At 40.0% G+C, this 26548-nt stretch overlaps 1 protein-coding gene across 2 annotated transcripts in view; it reads left to right on the top strand.

The window, feature by feature from the left end:
- The window catches only part of CERS6 (ceramide synthase 6), a 318459-nt gene that overhangs the window by 64567 nt on the left and 227344 nt on the right, over positions 1–26548 (top strand). For both annotated transcript variants that reach the window (XM_060152714.1, XM_060152713.1), the window contains exon 2: positions 24047–24152. In XM_060152714.1, coding sequence (XP_060008697.1) covers positions 24047–24152 — 106 coding nt within the window. The remainder of the gene's footprint in view (positions 1–24046; positions 24153–26548) is intronic.

Raw genomic sequence — 26548 nt, 5'->3', positions numbered from 1 at the left:
CGCCGCAACTTGAGAAAACCCACACGCAGCAATGAAGAATCAAAAGCAGCCAAAAAAAAAAAAATTTTTTTTTTCTTGGAACTGGGATTAATTTCAAAAACTCATACTAACAAACCACAGAGATTGTGGGAGTGTAAGAGATTACTCCCTTCTTGATTATCTGTTGGAAGATAACCTCTAAAATTTTGGAGAGGAAGTGTTCTTTCCACTTTTTATTTGGCAGGGATATATCAAATAGTTAATGTAGTCATACATTTTTTCAGGCTAAAGAAAAAATTAAGATGCGGGTCCTTAAGGCATTGAAGTAGCATGTTAGCATACAACAGTAATATAGCAGAGAGATTCTTCTTATGAATAATTCTGCAGTGAATGACTTATCAGCTCGGTGCAACGACGTAGGGGGTGGGATAGGGAGGGTGGGAGGGAGGCTGAAGAGGGAGGGGATATGGGGATATATGTATACATATGGCTGATTCACTTTGTTGTGCAACAGAAAGTAACACAGTATTGTGAAGCAATTATACTCCAATAAAGATCTATAAAAAAACCCCACGTGCCCACTTTAAAGGACATTAAAGGATGTGTCATAATTCAGTCGTTGTTCCCGTTGTCATCTTTCATTTACTCTGCATTGAGAATCTAGTTGAAAGTGCAAATCTGAAAATTCAGCTTTATTTTTCCTTCTCTGTGCTATAAAGCAGAGCTGCTGCCTGTATCACATAATCTAAACGTCTCTTCTTGCGTTGTCTGGACCTGCCATACAATAAATTCCTGGAGGGTGGGGAATACTTCTTTGGTTCCCCTTCTCAACAATAGCCGAGGATACAGTGTCTTCTGAAGTTGTGGTTGAACGAATTACATGGTAAGATCATCATTAAAGCACTTCCTCCAAGAATATAAAAATAGCTCTGCCCATTTGTGAGAAATGATTCTTGCAACTGGGATTTCTGAACATTTTATAGTGAATGCTTAAATGACTTAGTACATACTTTGTTGGAAACCTGTATGTATGGATTTGTCTCTTTTTCTTCCTGCCTCTAGCCTCCCCTGCCCTCCTACTCGCTATGCTCTCCTGCCCTTTTATAACCACCATCTCCCAGGGCTCCCGTCTGGGGACCTATACCAGAGCTCTCCAAGCTGTATGCTGTAATCTGGAGGTTTCAACCAGCACCCCTCTGCCTAACGTCCCTACAGCCGCATCGCGTGGGCCTTTGACCATTTAGTTTCTCTTTTCAGCCGCTCTGTTCCAGCTGTCAGTAAGCACTGACATGTAGAGAAGTGATCAGTTTCTCTCCCTGCAGAAAGGATGTCTTTCTAAGTTTCTTTGTTTTGGTCATTAGAAGGGAGTGTCTTCTGAGACTGACCGTTGGTTTTCTCTTTTTAGACTGCCTTCTCTCCCACATGCCACTGTTCCTTATACCCCTTCCCCCAGCCCCAGTCCCCCAGTGGACTGTGCACAATCCGGTCCTAATTCTGGCTGCACATTAGAATTCCCTGGGAGCGTTTGACAAAGCGGATGCCCCGGTCCCAGGCCAGCTGAGTCGTCAGCATGTTTTAAAACGCTCTGGGGGATTGTAATGTGAAGCGGTGTTGGTACCACTGCAGTAGACGTTCAAAAAATACTTGTGAACTGATTAAATAGTAATTTTATGTACATCATAAATACGGGTTAATGTTTTGGTGCTGGTTGATATTCACTAGAATGCTGGCCTTGGTAGCATTTTTCAAATAGTCTTAGTAACCCTACATCATAAACCACAGAGTCTTGGCAGTACTCTGCCACACGGAGAAAAATGTATCGGGAGGTGAGGGGCAGATTTCTCTTCAAAGGGATATTGTCTTAAACTTTTCAAAAGAAGAAATAAATTATGACATGCTTTCAGTTACATATTATAGATATATTTTGGAATGACTTCCAAAATCTTTTCCTCCCTGCTCCATGAATACAATTTCTTTGACAATGTTTATGAAGGCATTAAAATACTGTTTACTATTTCCTATAGATATCTGGATTTCTATTTTCTATTGATTACTAAGTCAAGTTTGACAGAACTGGTTCAAGCTTAATACTTCAGGGAAGTAAATCTGATCTGGTAGACAAAATTTAAGAATGACAAGGCTGTACAGTCATAACATTGGGAAGCAGCAGAGGAGATCCACATAGTTTCCAAAGCTGGGATCAGGGACCAGCCTAGCTGCTAATCCAGCCTAATACAGTGGAGCAAAATGTTCCAGTCTAACAGTCAGCAAGGGGCAGTAGGGAAACTGAAGCCTTCATTTTTTCCCCATTGATTTGGTTCAAAACTGGGCCACGTTTTTCTCTAACAGAGAGAGATAATGCCCACCCCATAAGCCTGATAGATTAGTCACCAGGATCCTGCGAGATAAGGAGTGTAGTAGTGGCTATGAAGAACTGGCAAGCGTGGAATGGGGGAGGGGAGGAGGGGGAGAGGAGGAAAAGAGGGACGGGGGAAAGGAGGGGACCGAGATGATGCTAGTAATAGAACTCTGAGGGACAGTTCCAGCAAATTACTAAAGGGACTTTTCGGGTGCATTTGAAACGAGGCACTTCCAGACAACGTGTCTTGGGTTCTTCACACCGAGTTAGAGGTGAAGGATGAGATGCTGTCATGTTAAACTAATAAATGACATTATTAAGGCCAGAAGTTGAAAGGAATTCTGTCTGCAGCTTGGGAGCTTCCGTGCGGAAGGTTTCCAAGGTCTGGGAGTCAAGAGATCACTCGTCTCTGACAGGAACAACGGAAAGATCGAAATTAAAATTGGAGTTGTAGGTCTGCATCTTTATTCCCATCCTGTATGGATTCATCACTTATCGTAATTTCAGGATAACCAAATTCCTTTAGTTGATAAGGAAACATCTTTCTTTTCAAAAAAACACCAGGCTAATGTATGAGGAAATATAATAATTTTCTAAATCATCATTTTGCAACCCCTAGTGAAATATTTGATTCAGTCACACATCATCAGTGGGTGAAACAGATTAGAGGAGAATACTTCAAGAGAAGAGGAAAATAGATTAAGCCAATGGGACAGAATCACAATAATTATTTAATATACATAATGGGTGTATGTGGCTTATTATTCTCTGCATTTTGCATGTGTTTGAAAAATTTCATAAAATAATTAAAGAGAATGGTTACCCTAATTAAAAAAATAAGGAATAGCCTTCAGAAACCTTCAGGCGCTAAGGGGCGTCACAGAGCAAAATTTTCTTTGAATGGAAATAGAAGTTTATAATTTCTTAGAAGCACTTTTTCTAAAGTAAAAAATGAGGCATGTAGAAGTTATTCCTGCCCTTCTAGCTCCTTCAACAAAAGCCAGTTTTGCTAAGTGTGTTATCTCTAAATTTCCTGTGCTGGGCAGTGATTGATTTGAGAACACAGTTGGAGAATTTACTGTGAGAATTATTTTTTTGTTGACTTCCCTGGTTTGGATTCTTGCCATCAAGCTCAAAATTTTGCAACTATATGTTCTAACATAGTTGTGTAGCATTGGTCTTGAGTACTGAAAAGGAGCCACAAATCTTTGGCAATTATAATCCCAGATTCTGAGATCTGTGTAATGGGCACAGGCAGCAGAGAGCTAAGTGCATGAGTTTTTGTGGGTTTCTAATGTAACCCAGCTACTTCATTTAGGGCAGTGTTGACTATTTTGAAATTTATAAAGTATCCTTTAAAGCAGGTGTCAGAACTTTTTTTGCTCCCTTGTTACTGCAAATCTAATCTCTTGTTGGCAACATTTCCCTGTTATTTTTTTTAAATAATTTTATTAGTATGCTGAAAGTGTTAGCATTCAGTGGCAGTTAGGAAGTGGTTTTCCCCTGTAATGTAGGTGAAATTTTGAATCAGGTGGGAGAAAATGGTAGTAGTGAGATGCCAAAGCTTTTGTGTGTTTTCTAACTACTTGAGTGAATGAATCAAACTCAATTAAAATACATCTTAATAAATATTCAAGTATTTATTATATGCCAAGAATAATAGTCACTGTGTTAGTGATGCTTTTGGCTAAGTAACAATACCTACTGATATTAGCTAAATGTAAAAGCTATTTATCTTCCGTAATATAGATTGGTGGTTCTAGTTGGGATGCAGTAGCTTTACAAAGCCAGTAGAGACCTGGGCTCTTTCTGCCTTTCTGCTCTGCCATTCTCAATGTTTGGTATTTGTCTTTAAACTTGTCACCTCTTGATCCCATTATGGCTGCCACTGCTCCAAACATGACCTTTTACAATAGGAAGGAAGAGGAAGTAAGAGGCTGAGTGGAAAAATAAATAGTTCTTTTAATATGGGAGAAAAATTTTCTGAGTCTTTTCCACACCTCCAGTAGCTCTTAGGGAAACAGAGAAAGCAGAGGACATTTGGAGGACAAGATTCTGATTTTCATGATTGTCTGAGATCAGTCATAATTCATAAGTAGGCTTTCCAAATAAAAGAGCTTTTGTTTGCAAGAAAAGAGGGGTGGTTGTTGGATGGGAGACCAACGCTGTGCATCATGGTAGCGTGTGCCAGGCTTTCAGAGAAGAGAGGGAGCAAGCCCTGGTCATTGAGGATCTCACTACCTGATGGTAGGGGGAAGACAACTGGCCAAACGTCTGCAGCAATCTGTAGAATAAGAACAGTGTCAAAGAGGTGCGAATACAATACCATTATAGGAGGATTGGGAGAGAGGTGTATAGATTCAAGAAAAACTTGGGGAAGATAGCATTTGAAATGAGCACTGAAGTTTTCAACAGGTGTAGATGGGCAGCCAAATGGCCTTGGGTCATATAGCAGATATCCCAGAAGAGTAATCACTGGTAATCGTGGAGAGCATTTGAAACCCAAACATGTCATGGTGGTTGCTGCATTGCATTAGCAGCAGATGAATGAAAGTGCAACTTAATGTATTCTGAAAGGCTGCGTTGTTATGTGCCAAGTATAGAGCTGGTGTTTTTTCCAAACAGACTTCCCTTCCTTGGTAGACGTGTTCATGTCTCTCCCCTCTGTGCTCCACTCATTCAAGGGCCACCCTGGACTGCATTTAAAATTGAACTTTAAACTCATGTGTGTTTCCTTCTTTTTTAAAAAATTTTTTATTGGAGTATCATTGATTTACAATGTTGTGTTAGTTTCAGGTGTACAGCAAAGTGAATCAGTTATACATATACATATATCCACTCTTTCTCATGTGTGTTTCTGAGGTCTGTTGTTTATAATCTGTGGGTTCAGGCAGTATTTTGTTTTACTTAATTTTTAAATTGAAGTATCGTTGATTTACAATGTTGTGTTAGTTTCAGGTGTACAGCAAAGTGATTCAGTTATACATATATATGTTCTTTTTCAGATTCTTTTCCCTTATAGGTTATTACAAAATATTGCAGGTAGTATTTTTAAATTTATTTATTTATTTTTGGCTGTGTTGGGTCTTCATTTCTGTGCGAGGGCTTTCTCTAGTTGCGGCAGGCGGGGGCCACTCTTCACCGCGGTGTGCGGGCCTCTCACTATCGTGGCCTCTCTTGTTGCGGAGCGCAGGCTCCAGACGCGCAGGCTCAGTAGTTGTGGCTCACGGGCCCAGTTGCTCCCCGGCATGTGGGATCCTCCCAGACCAGGGTTCGAACCCGTGTCCCCTGCATCGGCAGGCAGATTCTCAACCACTGCACCACCAGGGAAGCCCTGCAGGTAGTATTTTTTAAGGAAGTCCCAGAGGACCTCAAGCCACAGGTCCAGCTTTCTTAATGTGATGTGATAATATCGTGCAGTTTAATGAACTGTGGTAGACTTATAATGCTGGTGATTTACGTTAGTTTCCTGATGTTTAATAAATTATACTAAGTTATTTTTGGTACAGTTAGCACAGTCATTGAGCTAGTTTTTCTGGATGGAAAGAAATGAACGAAAAGAAATGGTGATTGTGAAAGAAATAGTCTTCTTTAATGTTTCCTTGCAGATTGCCCAGCACTGCTTCTTAGTGTGGTCGAACTGAAGCAAGACTGGGGGCTCAGTGGAGAGAACTGAGAGACCCAAGTGACCTTTCAAAGAACGGTATTTGCAGAAGGAAAAAATCCCATGGAATAAAAAGATTTAAAAAATATTAGTAATACAGCACTCAGGGGATTGGATTGACCATAAGCCTGGTGAATGAGGGGGCAGCCAGAAACTTAGTGTTAACTCCTGATGGTTTATGTTTGATTCTAGAATGAGAAAGATGATAGTTTTACTGTTCTCTGAGTTAGTGTAAGATTTTAGGTATGGTGTTTTATATAAATAAATATATATATATAATTTATCTAAAATATATAAATATATGTAATGAATTTCTCTGTATAAAGGACTTATTTTAACATAGTTACAGTGCCCTTATCATACCCAACAAAATTAGTTGTAATGTTTTTATATAATAGTAACATATTTTACCATATTTATATGTATAGTATATAACCAGACTGTATCTATGTGTGTATCTGTGCCTTTGTCGCTATGTAGACATTTTACCTGTAGAAAAGAAGATTCAGAACTTCATAGCTGTTTTTTTGTTTTTTTTTTTTTTTTTTTTTTTTTTTTGCGGTACGCGGGCCACTCACTGTTGTGGCCTCTCCCGTTGCGGAGCACAGGCTCCCTCCGCACGCGCAGGCTCAGCGGCCATGGCTCACGGGCCCAGCCGCTCTGCGGCATGTGGGATCTTCCCGGACCGGGGCACGAACCCGTGTCCCCTGCATCGGCAGGCGGACTCTCAACCACTGCGTCACCCGGGAAGCCCCATAGCTATTTTTGAATGTTGTAGGATTGTTGTGTGGAAGAAAGTTTGAATTTTGTCGTCTTTGTTCCTCTTGGTAGGAGAGACCCAATTGGTAGAGTTACGGGGAGACATTTGGGCTCATTTCTAAGGAAGAATTTCCTGAGAGCGCTTCGCATAGGTGCAGTGGGCTGCGTTAGGTCACAAGGGAATTCCTGCATTCCTTAAGACCAGTCTGTTCAAATCTAGGCTGATGGAGTGGTTCTCGGGCTTCAGCATGCGTTGAAATACCTGGAGGGCGTGTTCAAACCCAGATTGCTAGACCACCACCCTCAGAGTTATTGATTTAGTAGGGCTGGGGTGGGGTGGGGGGCGGGATTTTCATTTCTAACAACTTCTCAGGTGATCCTGATGCTGGTCATCTGGGGACCACAATTTGGGAGGCACTGGGCTAAAACATACTTATCAAATTAGGAATCATTTGGGGACTTTTGTTAAAAAGCAGAATCTGAATCAGTTGGTTTGGGACTGGGCCTGAGATTCTGCATTTTTAACCTTTCTCAGGTGATGTCAGTGTACCTGGTCCATGGTGCTTGAGTAGCAGGGCTAAAGAACCCATCAGGGATGATGAGGCTTGAGGAAATTTAAACATCCAGTGGGCAGTTAGACCAGAGGAGATAACTTTGAGCTTCTGCGAAATAATTTTATTTTGTAAATCCCCGAAGGGGACATAGAAAAAGTTGACTTTTGCTTAAAAATGTTTTTTTTTCATGGTAAAATACCCTCTTGTTACAATTATCACACCATAATTACTAACATTTTATGACCCTTCTTTTCAGGTCTTTAAATAAGAGCTCATTTAACTCTGTAAGCTTTTGCCCCTCAGGAAAATGCCTCATTGATTGAAGCCACCACTGCGCTTTAAATGGAAATGACCTTCATGTTCTTTTATTCAATTGAGCTCTGATGTTTACTTGCAGATTTGGTTATTTCTCATAAATGGTCCCATCGAAGAATTTTGAGGGTTTAATACCATTATGTCCACTCATTGTGGCCATGGAAGGTTGTGGCCATGGAAGGATTACAGTAAATCAAGAGATTACTAATCCTTTAAAAAAATGACATGGATCTATATCCATTGCTTGGATAAGGTTGCATTAAGAAAATGAAATGTCTCTCGTGGGGAAAGGTATGTTTCCCAGTCAAGAACCAAGTGCATATTTTATTCTGTTTTCTCCTGTTTACTCTGTATGAATAAGCTGTGTTTTGCCTTTGCTGCCTTCAAAGTTGTCTCTCCACCTCTTATGTGAGCTTTGATTCTAATCTTGGGAGTTTACATCACTTTAAAGGTTTAGGATTTCTGGCATTAAGGGCATATTCTCATAGAATCACAAGCAGTTCTTAGACCAACTGGAAGTACAAGGTGAAGACCTCAAAAAAGAAAAGCTGATGTTTTTAAAATAAAAACAATATTTTATTCAAATACAATTCTAAACATTTCTTTCATTTAGAATATTTACAAACACTCTATGAAACACAGGACTGTGTCATCTAGAGTCTAAATTAAAGACGAATGTTAAAAATCAGAAAACATTTTTATGGGATCTTCAGAGTTGTATCATTCTTTGGTTTTTCTGTCTTCCCTCTTTCATGAAATAAGTGATTACTCCGATATCAGGGTTGTGTTTTAGAAGTCATTGAGTATATACTTTATAACGTTGGAGAAAAGCTGATTATTAATAGCTCTTTTAACCTTTTGATATGTTGTTTTTCTCATGCAAAGGGAAGTAAACCAGCATCTGCCTGCTTTAGGTGCCAGGCACTTTACGTCCACGTTTCATTTAATTCTTACGGCCCAGGTGGTGTAGTCACATCATTGGGAATCTGGCTCAGCGTGGTAAAATGATGAAGCTAATAATATCCCACAGCTAGTAAGTGGTCAATCAGGATTTGAACCCAGGATGGCCTATCTTTAAAGCCACTTAGTTTCTTTTTATATGATGAGGCTTCCTAATATAAACAGCAGATTCTTTGGAATGCAGGTGTTCCCACATCGTGTACAGTGGCATGACAGTAGAGGGCTCAGAGTGGGAGAGGGAGAAAATAAGTGTCCTGGCCAGTCAGAATCTCTTTAGTTTCTTATCCAGCGGCCACCAACAAACTCATATCAGCTGTGCTACAAAATCAAATGGCGGTAGATGACCATTTCGCAGGAGCATCCTCAGGCTAAAGACTTTGAACAAGTGAGAACACTCTGTGCTGATTATTGAACCACCGTCTCTCAGCTGTAAACCCACCCTTCTAATTTTGACTGTGGCTTGGGACTGAGGCTCTAAAAACCACATTTCTCCTCTGCTAGCTCTTTCCCTGTAGTTTCTGCCAATATGGGACATTAGAGGGGCCTGCATGGCTGGAGGAGAGAGGTTGGAGGAGGGAGACCACACCTACTTATCCTCTTTACTTACTTTCTTGCAAGTGTCACCTCAGCAGCAGTTCTTCACCCAGGAGAGGTGGTTTATTTTCAGCAATTGATTCCGGTTTCTTACTTACCCACCCTCACCGTCGGCCCCTGCCTAGAAGCAGCTGTGTTACATCCCCCTCAGAGGCATCATCCGCAGGTGGGGACTGCCCCCTCCTTAGGGCTCTGGGTCCAGCTTTTTGGAGGTCCCTCCCTCATCTCCACTCTCCCCTCTTTCCCTAGGGCTGTTGGCTGCTCTTCTTCCTCTGTGACCTCTCAGGGTCGCCTTTGTGTCTTTCAGTTCTCCTATACCAATTTAACTCATTCCTTGCATTAAATTCTCTCTGTCAGAATAACTTTCAGTTTCTGTTTTCCTGACTAGATCCTCGTGGACGCACACTCTCTCAGAGAGAACTCCTAAGCTGTGCTGAAGCGTGGTGTGAACACACACTGCCCACTGCTGACATGGGGGCGTCAGGCAGAAGTCCTAGCAGAACTTGAGGGATTTGCAGACAAATTTGTTAGGTTCACATTCCTCCCACACAATTCTATCCTGGGACAGCATGTTAAATATGAGAAAGGAATAGGAAAAGGCAGCCGACTGAGAGAAGCTGTCTATCCTAGAGTCCGATTTGCCCCTAGGTTTGGGGATGACATTGTTTCTGGGCCTCTGTTTCCTCACCTATGAATCTTTTTTAAAAAATAAATTTATTTAATTTATTTATTTTTGGCTGCATTGGGTCTTCGTTGCTGCGTGCGGGCTTTCTCTAGTTGCGGTGAGCGGGCTTCTCATCACGGTGGCTCCTCTTGTTGTGGAGCATGGGCTCTAGACACACGGGCTTCAATAGTTGTGGCACGCAGGCTCAGTAGTTGTGGCTCGTGGGCTCTAGAGCACGGGCTCAGTAGTTGTGGCTCGTGGGCTCTAGAGTGCAGGCTCAGTAGTTGTGGCGCCCGGGCTTAGTTGCTCCGCAGCATGTGGGATCTTCCCGGACGAGGGCTTGAACCCGTGTCCCCTTCATTGGCAGGCGGATTCTTAACCACTGCACCACCAGGGAAGCCCCTCACCTATGAATCTTCATTAACGCTAATTATGGAGTCAGGTGAAGTTAGGAGAGTAAGAATATTTATGAAAAGTATGAAGCCTTGGATGAAAGTAAACCATCATGATGATCAAGTAAATACTTCAGTGCTGTCGTTAGGCTTGATCTCTATGGGAAGGAGTTTGCTGAGGCCATAGGAGTCTTTGAGAGATATTGGGGTGGGGGCTTTTGGGGGCTGATGACCAGTCAGAGGACCTGCTCTGACCTGGCACTGTGATCAATGCAGTACGTATATTATCATTCAACTTATACCATTTTTTAGACAAAACTGATTTTGCTGATGTCAAGTCTGCTTTCTCCCTTCCTGTCAGTGTGTGATGGGTGGCGTCCAGTCTGTTTTTTACAGTCTTCTTTGCTGGTGAAACAGGCACACGATAGGTAGTTGGTGTTAAAATTGGTGTTAGGCTGTCGAATTCTTCTGGGGGGAATTCTGGCATATTGGTAGATCATGACCTCAAGTGAAAACCTTTATGAAACTCCCCTTCCTGAACTGCTCACTCTGTTTTGAAATTCTGTTTTGAAAGTCGTATTACTGGTAATTCACCCTTAGGCTCAAGGGCACTGTCTTTGTTACCTTCACACACACCCAGAAGTCTTCAGCGGTAGACCAGGGGTAAAATAAAACCAGGCATGGTTCATTGATGATCAAATCTTGTGGTTTTGAGGCACCAGTGGACAGTCCTTGTGATTCTGATATCTGGGCCAAAGGAAATGTTCACAGACCCGTGAGCATGTGTAACCAACTAAAGACAGAAATATTAGAGAGTGCAGCTCTTGAGTAGAGTAAGAGGGGTCTATATTGCATGCACCTTTACCCCTTAATTTTTAGTTCAAGTCACTGAAACACCGAACTCCTCTTTTGTAAAACAGTGATAAGAAAATCTGCTTGCATATCCCTTGGAGATACTTTGAAGATTGACTGAGAGGAAAGTGTGAAAGCACTTGGTGAATTGCAAGGCACCCGGCAAATGTAAGGAATTAAAGGATTAATGCGTTACAGGAAGGCTTGGAACTCTCCCAGACCTAACGTTTAGCTTTAGGGCCGATTTCGAGACAAATCTACCAGTACCAAGGTCCTGTAAGACAATCTGTCAGCAGACCTTGAAGACTTGCTTCTTGCACCTGTGCTCTCCTCGGCTGGTCATCTGAGGAAGATGAGTGATAAGGGATGCCTAGACCCCGTCACAGAGCCAGGATGAGGACAGTGACAAGGAAGGTGTCTGTAACAGTGCTGAGGGGGACAGTCAGAGGGAATTCTGAAGCACTCTGGCAGAGCTCTTGTTCTATGTGCTGGAAGCAGCAGTAAGAGATGGAGTTGCCGCAGTCGCACTCGGTAAGTTTAAGAGGCATAGCTGACAGTGGCAAATGCTATGAGGGCACCGTTGTATCCCTCACTGAGAGGTCCGGATGGCATCATTTTCAGTGTGCAAAGGAAAGCAGATTGAAAATAAAACCTTCCTCATACGTGTACAGTATTCCCCAGCGATTCACTGACCACTATGGTAATTTTATAAGCATCCTAATGCTGTGATAATGTCTTAAAGACTTTCCTGACTACAAGGTATTTTCGTATATAAATATATGCTGTATAGTTTTTCTTCTAATAAATATCTTAAATACCTTTTGCATCTTATTTTATGCAAAATGCAGGGGTATATTTTCCTTTGTTTAAGAGAAAGACACGATTTCTTTGAATTTTATGAACTTCACTTTTAATGGCTAGATTGTATGTTTCTTGAATAGTTGAACTCATGGTGAAATATCCGAAGTCCAGAGTTTTTGTTTATTTTTTCAGAATCCTGGAAATGTATAGCAAGCGGAGACAATTTTGACATTTTTCAAGTCAACTTGGGCTTTCCAAGAATCTCACTTCTTGGGGTGGGATAGGGAGGGTGGGCGGGAGATGCAAGAGGGAGGAGATATGGGGATATATGTATATGTACAGCTGATTCACTTTGTTATTATACAGCAGAAACTAACACACCATTGTAAAACAGTTATACTCCAATAAAGATGTTAAAAAAAAATCAGCTCTCAGCTGCTGACACTCAGCCTTTCTAGTCTCTGATCTGCACCTCTGATGAGATTGGAGTAGGCTAGACTGACGGGTCCCTTTTACTACAGCTGTTCCTGATTTAGCTGTAATTTTTGGAAAGCGTCTTGTGAATTTTTTTTTAACAATAGCAACAACAACAGCAAAGTCTCTCCCATGATTATTTATTAATAAAAACAGCCATTGTCTAAGGGTCTCTTCTACACCCTTAGAGAAAAGAATACAGTTAGATTCAGAAAAGAACACTTAAAATGCTAAAAAATAAAAATTTAAAGTGAGGACAGAAAAAGATGGATGAGGAAGGGTTTGTGGGATCTGCACTGTTTATTCTTGAGGAGAGAAGAATGCAGGATGACTTCATCAGTGTTTTCAAATATTTGAGGAGGTTATTGACTGTACCATTTCTCCAGAGGGCTGAGAAAAGAGGAAATGGGTTTATATTTCAGCTCGAAAGAATGATGCGGGAAGAACATTTTGAGTCAAACGTGATGAAAAACTAAACTAGGATACCAAGGGAAGATTTTTTTCCCTACTTTTTATTTTGAAATAATTATAGATTCACAGGAAATTGCAAAGAAATGTACAGGGAGGTTTCATGCTTGAAGGAAGTTTTTGAATGATCTCTCTAGAGAGAAAGTTTGGCTTGGAAAAAGGAGGCTGGACCAGGTGACATAGTAAGCTCTTAACTTTTCTGGGTCTTTCATGAATTTTTGCCATCCTTGTGTTTTTCCCATAAGTTTCCCACTACAGCTTACTGAGCAGCACAGACGAGAGGTCCTCCTAATGTGTGAAATGTATGCTCCTTGTAGTGAGAATTTAAGACTAGCCAGCACTTATTGAATATTTTCCAAATGTTGAATACTGTCAGTCTTCGCACATTCTGCAAAGTAGGTTGTATTGGCTCCATTTTTAAAATGTGGTAACTAGGGTTCAGAAATGTTAAAGAGCTTTCCAACATTCCAAGCTCAGAGCAGATTCACTTCGGATATGGGTTTGCTCGAAAGGAATTTTCCTTTCTACTCTACCTAGAAACAAATTCATATTTTTTCCCAAGGAGAGAATTGTCTTCTGCCTGCCTGCTGCTTTGCATGCCATCTTCCCCTATCTCTGTCCCTTTCCAGTTAGTCTCAAGATGCCAATGATTTAGAAATATTTCCCGACATGAACAGAGAGTAATTATGATTTTCATTATATAGATGAAGGAATAGAGAAGGTCTATGGCATTTCCAGGCACAGGCAGAAGCAATTATTTTCTGGAGGCATCTCAGAACTCTCTTGGAGTATTTAGTTAATGTTGGTAACATTTTTCTTGAAGTGATTTCATGCCATTTCATATCTTCTGGTGTGCCATTGAACTTCATCCTTTTCTCTACTTGACAAGGTACTGAAATGGCATTTTATTTTTATTCTACATACTGTTCTCTCCCTTGTCTCAGTCACAGCGGAGTCCTTTGCTTCAAGAGGTCCATGGAATTAGCTGAATTGCGGCTGTCGTAGGGCTTTCCATGTTCAGTTTTGGTGTTACTGAGGTTTTGAGTCTTACCTGGCATAGAGACCATTCAGTTCATCTCTATTTTTAAAGCTGTTTATTTTTTATTTTTGGTGTTAAAAGTTTGCATCCTCATTTTAAGATGTTGAAAACCACAAGAAAGCATAAAAAAGAATGTTAAAGTAAGCCACAATCCTATTATCTGGCAATAGCCTATCTTCAACTTCTTTCATGTGTTAGAAATTTATATGTATAGAGAAGTAGTCAGCATATAAACATTATTGTACCTCTTGTTTCTGAGCTTTTTTCCATGTTATTAAATATTCAGTGAACACATGTAAAGGTTGTTTACCTTTAAAATAAATATAAAGCATACATATGCCCAAACTTAAATAATACAGAAGAGTATAAAATGCAAATTAAGTTTCCTAACCCCCCAAAATTATCACTGTTAACGATTTCTCACTGCTCTTCCTGAAAAAAGTGTTGTTTTTAAGTACACAAATGAGATATTATACTTGTTGTGCTGTATGTTGCCTTCTGCATTGACTATTATGTCTTGAAGCATAGCAGATCTACCTCATTCTGTCTTATGGAATTCCACTGTATGGATGTGCCGTATTTCATGTGGCTCCTTCTAATAAATATCTGTTTCCTGTCTTTTTTGTTATTTTAAGCAGTACCGCAATCAACTTTATTTTAAAAAATGCCAGTATATCTGGAGGGTAAATTTCTAGGAGAAATATAACTAGTAATGCTCACAAGGGCTTAGGCAGTTCAACAATTTGCTAAATACTGGTAAATTGCCTTTCAAAGATTGCACCAGTTTAGACACCCACCAAGAGTTTACCAGAGTACCTGTTTCTTCTTACTCTTGCCAGTATTGGAATTTATCAAAATTTAAAAATTTTTGGCAAATGGTACAGTGATAATGGTACAGTGTTTTGATATCAGGTTTTTTTTTTTTTTACTTATCACTTTTTAAAATTAACATGGCTTTTCCAGCATCTGGAAGCCACCTGCAGTCCTTGGCTCGTAGCCTTTCCTCCCCCTTCAAAACCAGAAGCATAGTATCTTCCAGCCTCTCTCCTCTCTGACCCCTGCTTCCGCCATCTTTTTCTCTCTGGCATTCTTGTTCTCCAAATCCTCGGCTATATGTCGCATTATCAGCCCGAAGGGTATGAAATATTTATTTATTCTCACTGCCCAGATGATTTCATTAGTCTTATGGTTTTATGTGGCATCTGTAGGTTGATGACACCAAATTTGTATCTCTAGCCCAAACCTCTCCTGAACCCCAGACTACTCCATCCAACTGCCTACTTAGCATCTCCACGTATAAGCCTAATAGCTTATAAGCTTAACCTCACACTTACTAGCCCCAGACTAACTCTATCCTTCCAAGGGCTCAGGGCAAAGACCAGTCGGCATCCTTTATTCCTCTCTTCCCGTCTCATCCCACATTCAATCCAGTGCATGCTGTGAGCCCAGCATTCAAGGTAGTTTGAGGACTTGACCACAGCTCACCACCTCTTTTGCCACCACTCCCTTTGGGCCACTGTCATCTCTCGCCAGGATAACTGGAGCAACCCCCCAGTTGGCCTGGCTGCTCCCATTCTTGCTCCCCTTTAGTCAGTTCTCAGGAGAGGAGCCAGTGATTCTGTTTAAATATAAATCACTCATTTAGGTTTTCTTCTCAGAGTCCTGCAGTGGCTTCCTGCCTCACTCATGGTAAAAACCGAAGTCCTTCATGTAGTGTACGAGGTACGAAGATGTGGCTGCCTTGCTGCTCCGACCCCACCTTTCTCTTCTTGCTCTTCCTAACTCTGCTCTAGCCTCATTGGCCCTCTGGTTGTGTCTTCAACATCTCAGGCATACTCCTTTCTCAGGGCCTTTGCTCTTAGCTGCTGTTCCTTCCAGAATGTTCTTCCTCCACTTCTCTTCCTACTTGATTTCCTTACCTTCTTAGGAATCTGCTCACTTTCTCAGGAGCCGTCCCTGACCAGTCCGTTGAAAATTGCAACCCCACCTCATCCTTCTTAGCAGGCTTTCTTTTTCTCTATAGTACTTTTCACTATCTTGCATCACATGCATCACTTTATTTTTCATCTCTCTTCTTCCCCACTGGAATGTAAACTCCATAAAAGCAGGGAATTTTGTTCACTGCTGCATCCCCAACACTTAAAGCAGGGCTGACTCATCATAGGTACTCAGTGAGTCATTTGTTAGTGAATCATTAAGCTGTTTACCATTTTCCCTATTATAAAATGATGGTGCGTGAAAATCTTTCCATTTATGGCTTTTTTTTTCTTTGTTTGACAGATTTCCCTAGATAAATACCTAAAAGTGAGATTTCTGAGTGAAGGTGTATGACTATGTCACATTAGTTTAACAGTGCCTTTTTAATCAAGTTTTATTATTTTAGGAAAAGGAGAAAATGTTGTTTTTATTAATAGATTATGTTAGGATTGACCAGGCCTAAATCTTGTCTAAACTATTTAAGTGTTAAGATCTTGAGGAGATCCTTTAACTTCTTTGAGATTTAGTTTATATTTCTGTAAAATGGGAGTAAAATTTACTTCGAAGAGTTGTTGTTGGACTAAAAAAAAAAAAAAAAAGCATAAAACATTGCAAAGCACTTGACACTTAATAACTATCAATAAATATCAGTCTCCTGTCTCCATCCTGGCCATCTTTCCACTAAATGTGGAAGCAGCTTTATCTTAGGATTGTAGAATACGCAGTCCCACACATACACCTACTCTCCCAGGCACATGCACCCATGTGTATCTAAACATGCGCCCACGTAGCTTTCAGTATCCAATCTATACTGTTCTCGTAAGTTTAACGTTTGTAATACTTTCTGTGACTGTAGCCATGGCACACCCATAACTGGTGAATGTTGGAGCCTGTGGAGGTGCTGGTGGTCAAGCAATGAATTGAATCAGTCACCCCCTGTTCATTTCTTTTTTCTTGGACGTTCACTTGTTCATACTTAGGTTTCTTTCCAGCACAGTCTGGGGTGGGACATATGTTATTTCTCATAATTGGGTTTAAGTATTTAATCTGTTATTAATTGGTTGTGATTAATTTCAGAGACCTTCCAAGTACTTTTTATTTATCAATATATTGCCATTTCTGATGTTCTTCATTTTTTCCTGAGATCTAAGCTTCCTGATTTTGCTTCCTTTCAGCCTAAAGAACTCTCTGTAGTATTATTGAAGTGGGGGTCTGGTGGTAGACAAATTCCCTTTGTTTTCCTGTCACCTTCATTCTTTGAAGAAAAATTTTGCTGGACATAGAATTTTGGCGTGACAATTTTTTTGGTTTTGATTTTGCTACCAGCGCTTTAAAGGTGTTGTTTCACTGTCATTGAACCTCTGTGATGTCTGATAAGAAGTCCTTTGTTTTTCAAATTATTGTTCCCTGTGTATAATGTGCCATTTTGTGGGTGACTTTAAATATTTTCTCTTTATCTTTGGTTTCCATCAGTTTGACTGTGATTTTGTCTAGATTTTCCTTTTTTTGGAACTTATCTATTTTGGGGATTCTTGAGCTTCTTAAATCTGTATATTTATGTCTTTTATCAGACTTGAGAAGTTATAGACTATTATTTCTATTACTAATATTTTCTTCTTCTTCCCCAGTCTGCCTCCTTTTTTCCCTGGAACTCCAATTACCCATATGTTAGCCTTTTTGAAATTGTTCCACAGTGTGTGTTTCTTTATTTTGTCATTTTTTTCTTTCTCTTTCTCAGATTGCATTATTTCCATTGCCCTATCTTCAGGTTCACTGAATGTCTTTGCATGTCTTTACCCCTAAAATTGGGCCATATTTTCCTTGCTCTCTGTCAACATGTTAGATTGTATCCTGGACATTGTGCGAGTTATGTTTTAGAGATTCTGGATTTTTTTGCATTGCTCTGAAGAGTGTTGAGATGTCTTGTGTTAACAAGCAATGTATTCAGTTAGATTCAAATTGTAGCCTGTCAGGCCTGCAGTGGACCATGGCTTCAATCTCCATTCAGTTCTTTAAACCTCAGCTCCTACCTGCTCTCAGTTTACCTTGTACATATGTGGTTTGAGGTCAGCCATAACTTCATTTATATGCAGAATTAGAGGTTGGCTTTTTTCTTTTGTGGTTCTCTAGCCACTATCTGATTTCCCTAGGCTCCTTTCCTGGTCCCTGCAGCTAGACAAGAGAGTGTGTTTTCCTGTCAAAGCTTTATCTGCTGCTGTGATTGATCTCAGAGTTGAGCTGCAAACTAAATATATAAATAAGTAAATGGGAGCTTGTTCTTTGCTGGTTTCCTGCTCTAGCTTTTTACTCCCCTCCAAAGTCTACTTGCTTTTATTCTATCTCCAGAGCCCTCAAGTAGTTTGGTTTTGTTTTTAGGGGCTTGGCATGTTTTGCAGAGTTTTTAAGGATGAAAAATTGATTTATTGGGAGCTCATTTCTCCATGTCAAAAACAGAATGCTTCTTTTAAGTATTTTTTAATCAGTATCTTTCCTGAGATAGCAGTAGATTCACATGCAGTTGTAAGAAAGAATACACTGAGAGCTCACGGTCCCTTCCCTACTTTCCCCCAATGGTAACCTTTTGTAAAACTATAGTATGACATCACTAGCAGGATATTGACATTGATATAATCTGTTAAGCTTACACAGATTTCCCCAGTTGTACATTGTGTGCGTGTGATTTAATTCTGTACAGTTTTTATCACATGTGTAGGTCTGTGTGTCCACCACCATAGCCATCCAGCTACTTTGAAAAGTGTAGGAAATGCTGGAGTCAGGAAGGACTAAGTCTCTGGCCATGCTCCTCACTGAAGATGATTACGTAGTATTAAGTGATTAGAACTGACGTGTACCCTGTAAACAATTTTTTTTTTTGATCACTCTCTTTTTCCATAGTGTAAAGGTGTTTGAGTGCAAGAATCACTTCATGTTTTGTGTACACCTTTAAGCACACCACAGCCTAGAGCTTACCTTGGTGCTCTGTGTAGAGACATTCAATTCATGTTTATAATACAAATACATGATGTTAAATAGAACTAAAAAGTAGGAATGTCTTAGGTGTTTTCTCTGCTTTTACATTGAGACTAGTATTTTTCAAAGCTTACATCCTTATTATATTTACTTTCAAATATGTTATACTATATGTAAGTACTTCATAGATGTTTGCTCTTTCGAAGATGGTGTTGTTGCCTTTGATTAAAAAAGTAATTAGGTGAGCATTTCCTGGTAGAGGCAATCATCAAAGCTCAAAAGTACATATTCCCTTTCAACTATTATATTTGTAGGTACTCTACCCCACCCTCTGTCTATCTCATTCTGTTTCTCTCTCTCCTACGACAACCCTTGTTGAAAGACAGTTTTTGTGACCTTACTTCTGTTAGAGCCAGCACTGGAGAAAAAAAAAAAATCCAGCGTTTCTCTAATGGACCATGACAGTAGGTGTTAAAATGACAGTAGTTTTGTCATGAGTTTTATTTGGTGTCTAATATGCTCTCTTTAAAAAAAAAACCTGCCAGCAGTGATACACAAATTCTTTGGAGAATAAACAAATAAAATTTTTATTTTCATATAATCTTACATAAGATATATATCATATATTATGTATATCATATAATACTTTTAGGAAGATAAAAATTATATCTTCTTTCTTCTCTCATTTGGGATTTGAAATTAATGTTTTCTGCCTCTCTTGTGAAATATTTTTTTAATTAATTTTTATTGGAGTATGGTTGCTTTGCAATGTCGTGTTAGCCTCCACTGCACAACAGAACGAGTCAGCCATCCTCATACAGATATCCCCTCCCTTTTGTACTTCCCTCCCATTTAGGTTACCACAGTGCATTAGGTAGAGTTCCCTGTGCTGTACAGTATGAAGTTTTTTAAATCTTGGAAATTAAGTGTTTGGCTGTCTGTGCTAGATAAGTTGAAAAGAGAATGCCTAGTGAGAGGTTGGTAGGGCTGCTATGACGTTGTAGGGACAATGGAAATGATAGAAACAGCTTCTCGAGTTTGAGTGGTCAGTCTCCTACCCTCTGAGTCCCAAATGAGGACCCTGAGTAGATGTGGGTATTTAAGGGTGTTAAAATGCACAACCCCTATGAAAAAAAGAGGACGGGTACCTGCCATTGTATTTTAGCTGATTTGTTCATTCATTCATTAGGTATTCATTGAGTGCCCACAGTGTGCCAGGCATTTCATAAAAATATTCTATGGCATAGGAACTTCTTTCAAAGCATTGAAGTGGCTTGAATTATTGTACATACCCATCATGGACCATTTAAACTGTAGAAATCTTCAACCTTTACATTGAGACAAATTCTGTTAAATTTGTCTGTCACTCCTCACACCCCACCCCGCTCCACAAATCCTCAGAACTGGGGACTTAGCTTGGCCAGTAAATTAAGATGGGGAGCTGATGATAACATTGACCTTCCTGGGAAAGAAGTATCCTGTCCTCTGCTTCCCTTGCCCTGGAGGCAGAGGATACTTGCCTCTCTAACCCTCTCTGCAAAGTGCGGGTGGTGATAATCCTGCCTCATCTGGTTGAGGGAGAGTAAGTGGGTTGGTGTGTTAGGGTCCCCTGGAGATGGGAAGTGTCATTAAGGTCATTCCAGCCTCCATGAAAGAGACCACACACACAGGGAAGAGGGATACACATATACATAGCAACTCTTCCTGTGATAAGTGTGGGCACACCACCCTATAGGGCCGTGGAGATTGATGGGGGAGCTGGGGAGGTTTGAGTCCTGAGAGAAGGCCAGGTGTGGATGGGCTCAGAACCTGAAGGCATTGCTGGTGTGGACTCAGGTCTGAGGCTTGATGATGGGGCTTGCTAATTTATTGCCCAAATGGGGAACACTTAAATTATTGTGGCAGAATAGCAAGCAGGGATGTTTTTGTCAGTAAAGGTGGTACCATTAATAATGATGCTGGGACAACCAGACTGTGAGGGTAAACTGAGGTAAGTGGTTACTCTACCTGATGACCCTTGTGTTTTTCGGTTGCCTGTCTTGGTTTCTGGTCTCTTCTTTTTCGCTTGGTACTTTCAGAGCTTGTTGAAGGCACATGGCTTGACACAACGTAGCTGAAGCTTAGTGTGTTGCTGGACCCAGAGAGTCACAGTGTGTAAATGCTGTGGTGTGAAACCATACACATGGCTCCCGTCAAAGATTTTAGACAAAGAGACCATGTAACATGGTGTTTTAACATATACGTGTGTTTGTATATACACAACTTATGTACCTATGTAATTATTGTAATTTTTTACATATGAGGACATCGGGCACAGAGAGATTAATTTCTGAAGCTAACTAAGGCTCTGTAGCCAGACAGTAGCAGAGATAATTCCCACCTATCCTTTAGACACTGCTTAAAAAATATGTTTACAGAGCATCATATATATTTGATAATTTTGATTATCAAAATTTCATAAGCTTGATGACCAAGGGATATGCCTTCTTCAAGATGCTGTTGTTATTAGTGCTGGAAATTTAGAGAAGAGTTTCAAAAAAGTGGTTTGAAGTTTAAAAGAGGAGCAGTGAGGTGTAAAACCTTATATTGTATAACATACTAAAAGAACCGCATAGCACAGGGACATCAGCTCAGTGCTTTGTGACCGCCTGGAGGGGTGGGATAGGGAGGGTGGGAGGGAGGGAGATGCAAGAGGGAAGAGATATGGGAACATATGTATATATATAACTGATTCATTTTGTTGTAAAGCAGAAACTAACACACCATTGTAAAGCAATTATACTCCAATAAAGATGTTAAAAAAAAAGAACCTTTTTGAATGCTTTTGTATGTTACTGGGAGATGATAGCAAAGGTGAGGAAGTTGTTTTGAAGAGATTCTGTTGAGTGAATTTCTTGACTCTCCTAGCGTCTGCCCACGCATTGTTGTGGGACACAGAGCGATAGTCTGTTAACTTGTCCACAGTACTCACAACAATGATGGCAACAGTGAAAACACATTTACAGAAGATAGCCAGTTGATCAGATTTCTTGACCCTCTCCTGCGTATGCCTGGCACTGTCATGGCATATTCAGAGATGACGTGATCAGCCTTCGCATTTAGACTCTTCGCTCTTTAGAAGAAGAAAGCAGACCATGTACTAGAACAGGAGGTTGTTCCAAGGATGATGATGCCAAATTCCGAAAGGGAATTTGAATGCAGTGTTTCAGAAGTTGTGGGAATTGGGAAGACGAGGGAGGGCTGGGGAGAAATCCAACAGGGAAGAGTAGAAGGCAACCATTGGAAGTGTTGATTTTGGCTTTTATACCAAGCTAATTTTTACCTTTTTAAAAAAACTTTTGCTGATCTCATGTCTTTTCACACCCCGCATTATACCTTATGATGAAGAGGCAGATAACCATGAAGCAGGAAACTTTGTCAAGGGAACAAGTTCTGCACATTCTTCTGCTCATTGCCCATCAAACTTTATTTCTTTCCACTAGCTACATCCGTAGCTCCCCGATTACTGTTCACAGTGAAGACCCAAACTTATTTAAAAAAATACTACACTTCTCTTTAAGAAGGTAGAGGCATAGGTAACATGTTTTAGAAAATTTTATGTTACAAAGAACTGAGAATGCAAAAGTTTAGGAAAATTCCAGTTTCTAGATTTACATACTAGGAAAGGGTGTTTATTCTTCCTAACTTCGTCCCAGAGAGCCCAGTGAAACAGGATTTATATTGCATTTTCTGTGTATATCTTTCCTGGTTTAGGCTTGCACGTATAGTTCTCCATTCTCCTGTTGGAATACATTTTTTTGTCTTTTACTTGAAATAGAACCCAGTGGGATATTATGTGTTACCATGTATGTAAACATCATTAGTCCCCCTTAAAAAAAATTCCTCCCTTGTCTACTGTTCTTTAACTCATTCATTATTATTAAAGAAGCCTCATCTAAGAATTACTCATGATCTGTTTTGTATATATGTATTTTTAATTTATTTGCTTTTATTTATTTATTTTTGGCTGCGTTGGGCCTTTGTTGTTACGCGTGGGCTTTCTCTAGTTGCGGCGAGCGGGGGCTACTCTTCGTTGTGGTGCGCAGGCTTCTCATTGCAGTGGCTTCTTGTTGTGGAGCATGGGCTCTAGGTGCACGGGCTTCAGTAGATGTGGCGCACGGGCTTAGTTGCTCCGCGGCATGTGGGATCTTCCCGGACCAGAGCTCGAACCCGTGTCCCCTGCATTGGCAGGCGGATTCTTAACCACTGCGCCACTGGGGAAGCCCCCGTTTTGTATATTTATCAGTTGCTTTTGGCCAACATTAAATTAATTTGGATCATACTTTCATATGTTATTATATTATTTGTATTTATAGAAAAAGTTAACTGTCACTACTAGAAAGGAACATGTATCGCACCTTATTTCTGAACCATTTAGTCTAAAACAACTGTAATGCTTTTCTTTTTAAAAAAGTTTTAGAGACATCATCATACTTTTGGGGCCCCATGCCCTCTACCTGCATTCCTCCCATGCCTCGTTCATACATCAAACACAGCCAGAAATGCAGCTAAGTCTTCCTGTTCTTCTTGACATAATCATTTGCTTACAATAAAAACGGTGTAGCTGATGCTTATAACCATTTCAGACTTTTCAGCTTGGCTGGGACATCGTGCTGTTTGACACCTTTCATGATTGTTTATGAGAAAGAAGCAAATAAGCATAGAGAATTTTAAGACGTCCTAAGGAATTGGGGCTGAACATAGCACACTTTGATCATAGAGACAAAAATGGAGAATTTTTGGACTAGGGTTGATCAAAAGCATACTTTCTGTATGTATAATCAGACGGTTAGTAAACACTTTCTCATAGTAAAAATATAACATGACTTGTTAGTAAGAAGAATGTAAATTGTCATTTCAAAATCATGGTTTTTTGGTTTATGTATCTCACGCAGATTTATATTTGTCATTTGATAGTCTTTCTATCTGTTCAGTCTCATTAGACCTTGAGTATTAGGAGGTTTCAATATTTTAAAAGGATTTTTTTTTTTTTTACTGTTACTGCTGCGAGATTAAAGGAGGAAAAAAAAAGTTAAATCTGCTTTAAAGGTACTGACACATGAATGTTGACAATGTCTACCCATAAAATCCTATCAACACTTTATTGGGACAGTTGAGTAACGTTTGACTGATGACATTAAGAACATCTATAGAGAGAATAACTTGTGTCTTTTTTTTTTTTTTAGATTTGTAGCCAAACCATGTGCCATAGCCCTCAACATTCAGGCCAATGGACCACAAATAGCCCAGCCAAATGCCATTCTGGAAAAGGTTTTTACTGCAATTACAAAGGTATGATTGTCCTTTTCTGGGATATGAATTGTCATGACCACCGTTCTCAATCTGAAATCATTCAGTTCCTTCTCTCTTGGGTTTGAGAACTAACATTTGACTAGCCTCGTGTGTGAAAGTGTCCTCTTGGAAAGCACACAGGCATCGTGACTAGACCAAAAAGCGTAGAAGCCAAATACACGTGGGTGTGTTTGAGACCTGATTGTTTACTCCCAAGGTGATGTGAGGAGCTTGTCTGTGAGGCACAGTCCAGATTAGATGGTGGTTAGTCTAATTCTGTGCCTCTTAATCTCACGTGACATGAAGCAGTATGTATGTATAACAGTTGGATGGGACTTTGGGGAGAGCTGAGGAATATAATTAATGCATTGTGAGAAAAAGCGCCGGTTTGCTTATAACATTGTCCATATGTTCTAGCAGTTGTGATACACAGGCAGGTGAACAAAAGGGAATAATGGAAGGAGAGAAGAGCTGCAATATGAAGACATGAGGAGCGAGGGTCAGGAGAGTTATAAAGTATAGATTCATTGTAAAGAAAACGGGAGAGGAGATGATCGCTCTGGTGAGAGTTAAAGTCCAAACCAGGAGTGGGAAGAGGAGGCAGGGAGAAGACAGAGGGAAAGATTGCCATCCACTGCCAGCTGGTGTTTCCTTAAGAACAAAAAGGGGAGGAAGACATAAGTCAGAAACCCTCAAGCTAAGGCCATAAAAAATTAAGCAAATCACAGCATCCAAAAAACTGATTCTTACTCATATTTCTGTCTTGTCTTACTCTTTCGTGGACAAGAAAGAAGAAAAGGAGCATAACAGTCTATGAGAAGTATCGTGTGTTTGTATATGAAATGGTTCCTTTTCCCACTTTCATTTTTCTGGAGAATTACTCAGTAATTCTCCATTTTTCTGGAGAATTACTCATGTGACTTGGCCATGTTAAGCAAATTTTATTCCATTTTTGGTATTTGTATTGCTAACATTTTGTATTGCTTCTCTCTTGTCTTAAAACTGTTAATTCAAATATTCAAACATGTTTGTTTATTTTATGGTCTTCGTTTCTGCCAGGATTCTCTAGGGTTTCTCCATCTATTCTTTTAAAAATGGTATTTTTCCTGGAAAAGTGGAAGAAAGCACCTGGTGTTCTTAACATCTCTGCTAGGAAGAAGAGTAGAATAAATGGAATTTTAGGAAAAAGAGTAGAATAAATGGAATTTTAGTTTTGTGGGATGATTTTATTTATTTTTTATTTTTGGGGGGGTTTTAACGTCTTTTTTTTAATATCTTTATTGGAGTATTATTGCTTTACAATGGTGTGTTAGTTTCTGCTTTATAACAAAGTGAATCAGTTATACATATACATATGTTCCCATATCTCTTCGTTCTTGTGTCTCCCTCCCTCCCGCCCTCCCTATCCCACCCCTCTAGGTGGTCACAGAGCACCGAGCTGATCTCCTGTGCTATGCGGCCGCTTCCCACTAGCTATCTATTTTACATTTGGTAGTGTATATATGTCCATGCCACTGTCTCACTTTGTCCCAGCTTACCCTTCCCCCTCCCCATATCCTCAAGTCCATTCTCTAGAAGGTCTGTGTCTTTATTCCCGTCTTGCTCCTAGGTTCTTCATGACCTTTTTTTTTTTCTCTTAGATTCCATATATATGTGTTAGCATACGGTATTTTTCTGACTTACTTCACTCTGTATGACAGACTCTAGGTCCATCCACCTCACTACAAATACCTCAGTTTCGTTCCTTTTTATGGCCGAGTAATATTCCATTGTATATATGTGCCACATCTTCTTTATCCATTCATCTGTCAGTGGACACTTAGGTTGCTTCCATGTCCTGGGTATTGTAAATAGAGCTGCAATGAACATTTTGGTACATGACTCTTTTTGAATTATGGTTTTCTCAGGGTATGTGCCCAGCAGTGGGATTGCTGGGTCGTATGGTAGTTCTATTTTTAGTTTTTTAAGGAACCTCCATACTGTTCTCCATAGTGGCTGTATCAATTTATGTCCCCACCAACAGTGCAAGAGGGTTCCCTTTTCTCCACACCCTCTACAGCATTTATTGTTTGTAGATTTTTTGACGATGGCCATTCTGACTGGTGTGAGATGGTATCTCATTGTAGTTTTGATGTGCATTTCTCTAATGATTAGTGATGTTGAGTATCCTTTCATGTGTTTGTTGGCAGTCTGTATATCTTCTTTGGAGAAATGTCTCTTTAGGTCTTCTGCCCATTTTTGGATTGGGTTGTTTTGTTTTTTGATATTGAGCTGCTTGTAAATTTTGGAGATGAATCCTTTGTCAGTTGCTTCATTTGCAAATATTTTCTCCCATTCTGAGGGTTGTCTTTTGGTCATGTTTATGGTTTCCTTTGCTGTGCAAAAGCTTTGAAGTT

This window comes from Lagenorhynchus albirostris, chromosome 6 (genome assembly GCF_949774975.1).
Source record: "Lagenorhynchus albirostris chromosome 6, mLagAlb1.1, whole genome shotgun sequence".
NCBI classification, from domain to species: domain Eukaryota; kingdom Metazoa; phylum Chordata; class Mammalia; order Artiodactyla; family Delphinidae; genus Lagenorhynchus; species Lagenorhynchus albirostris.
The sequence above is the reverse complement of the archived record's forward strand: the minus strand, read 5'-3'. Positions and strand labels throughout refer to the sequence as shown.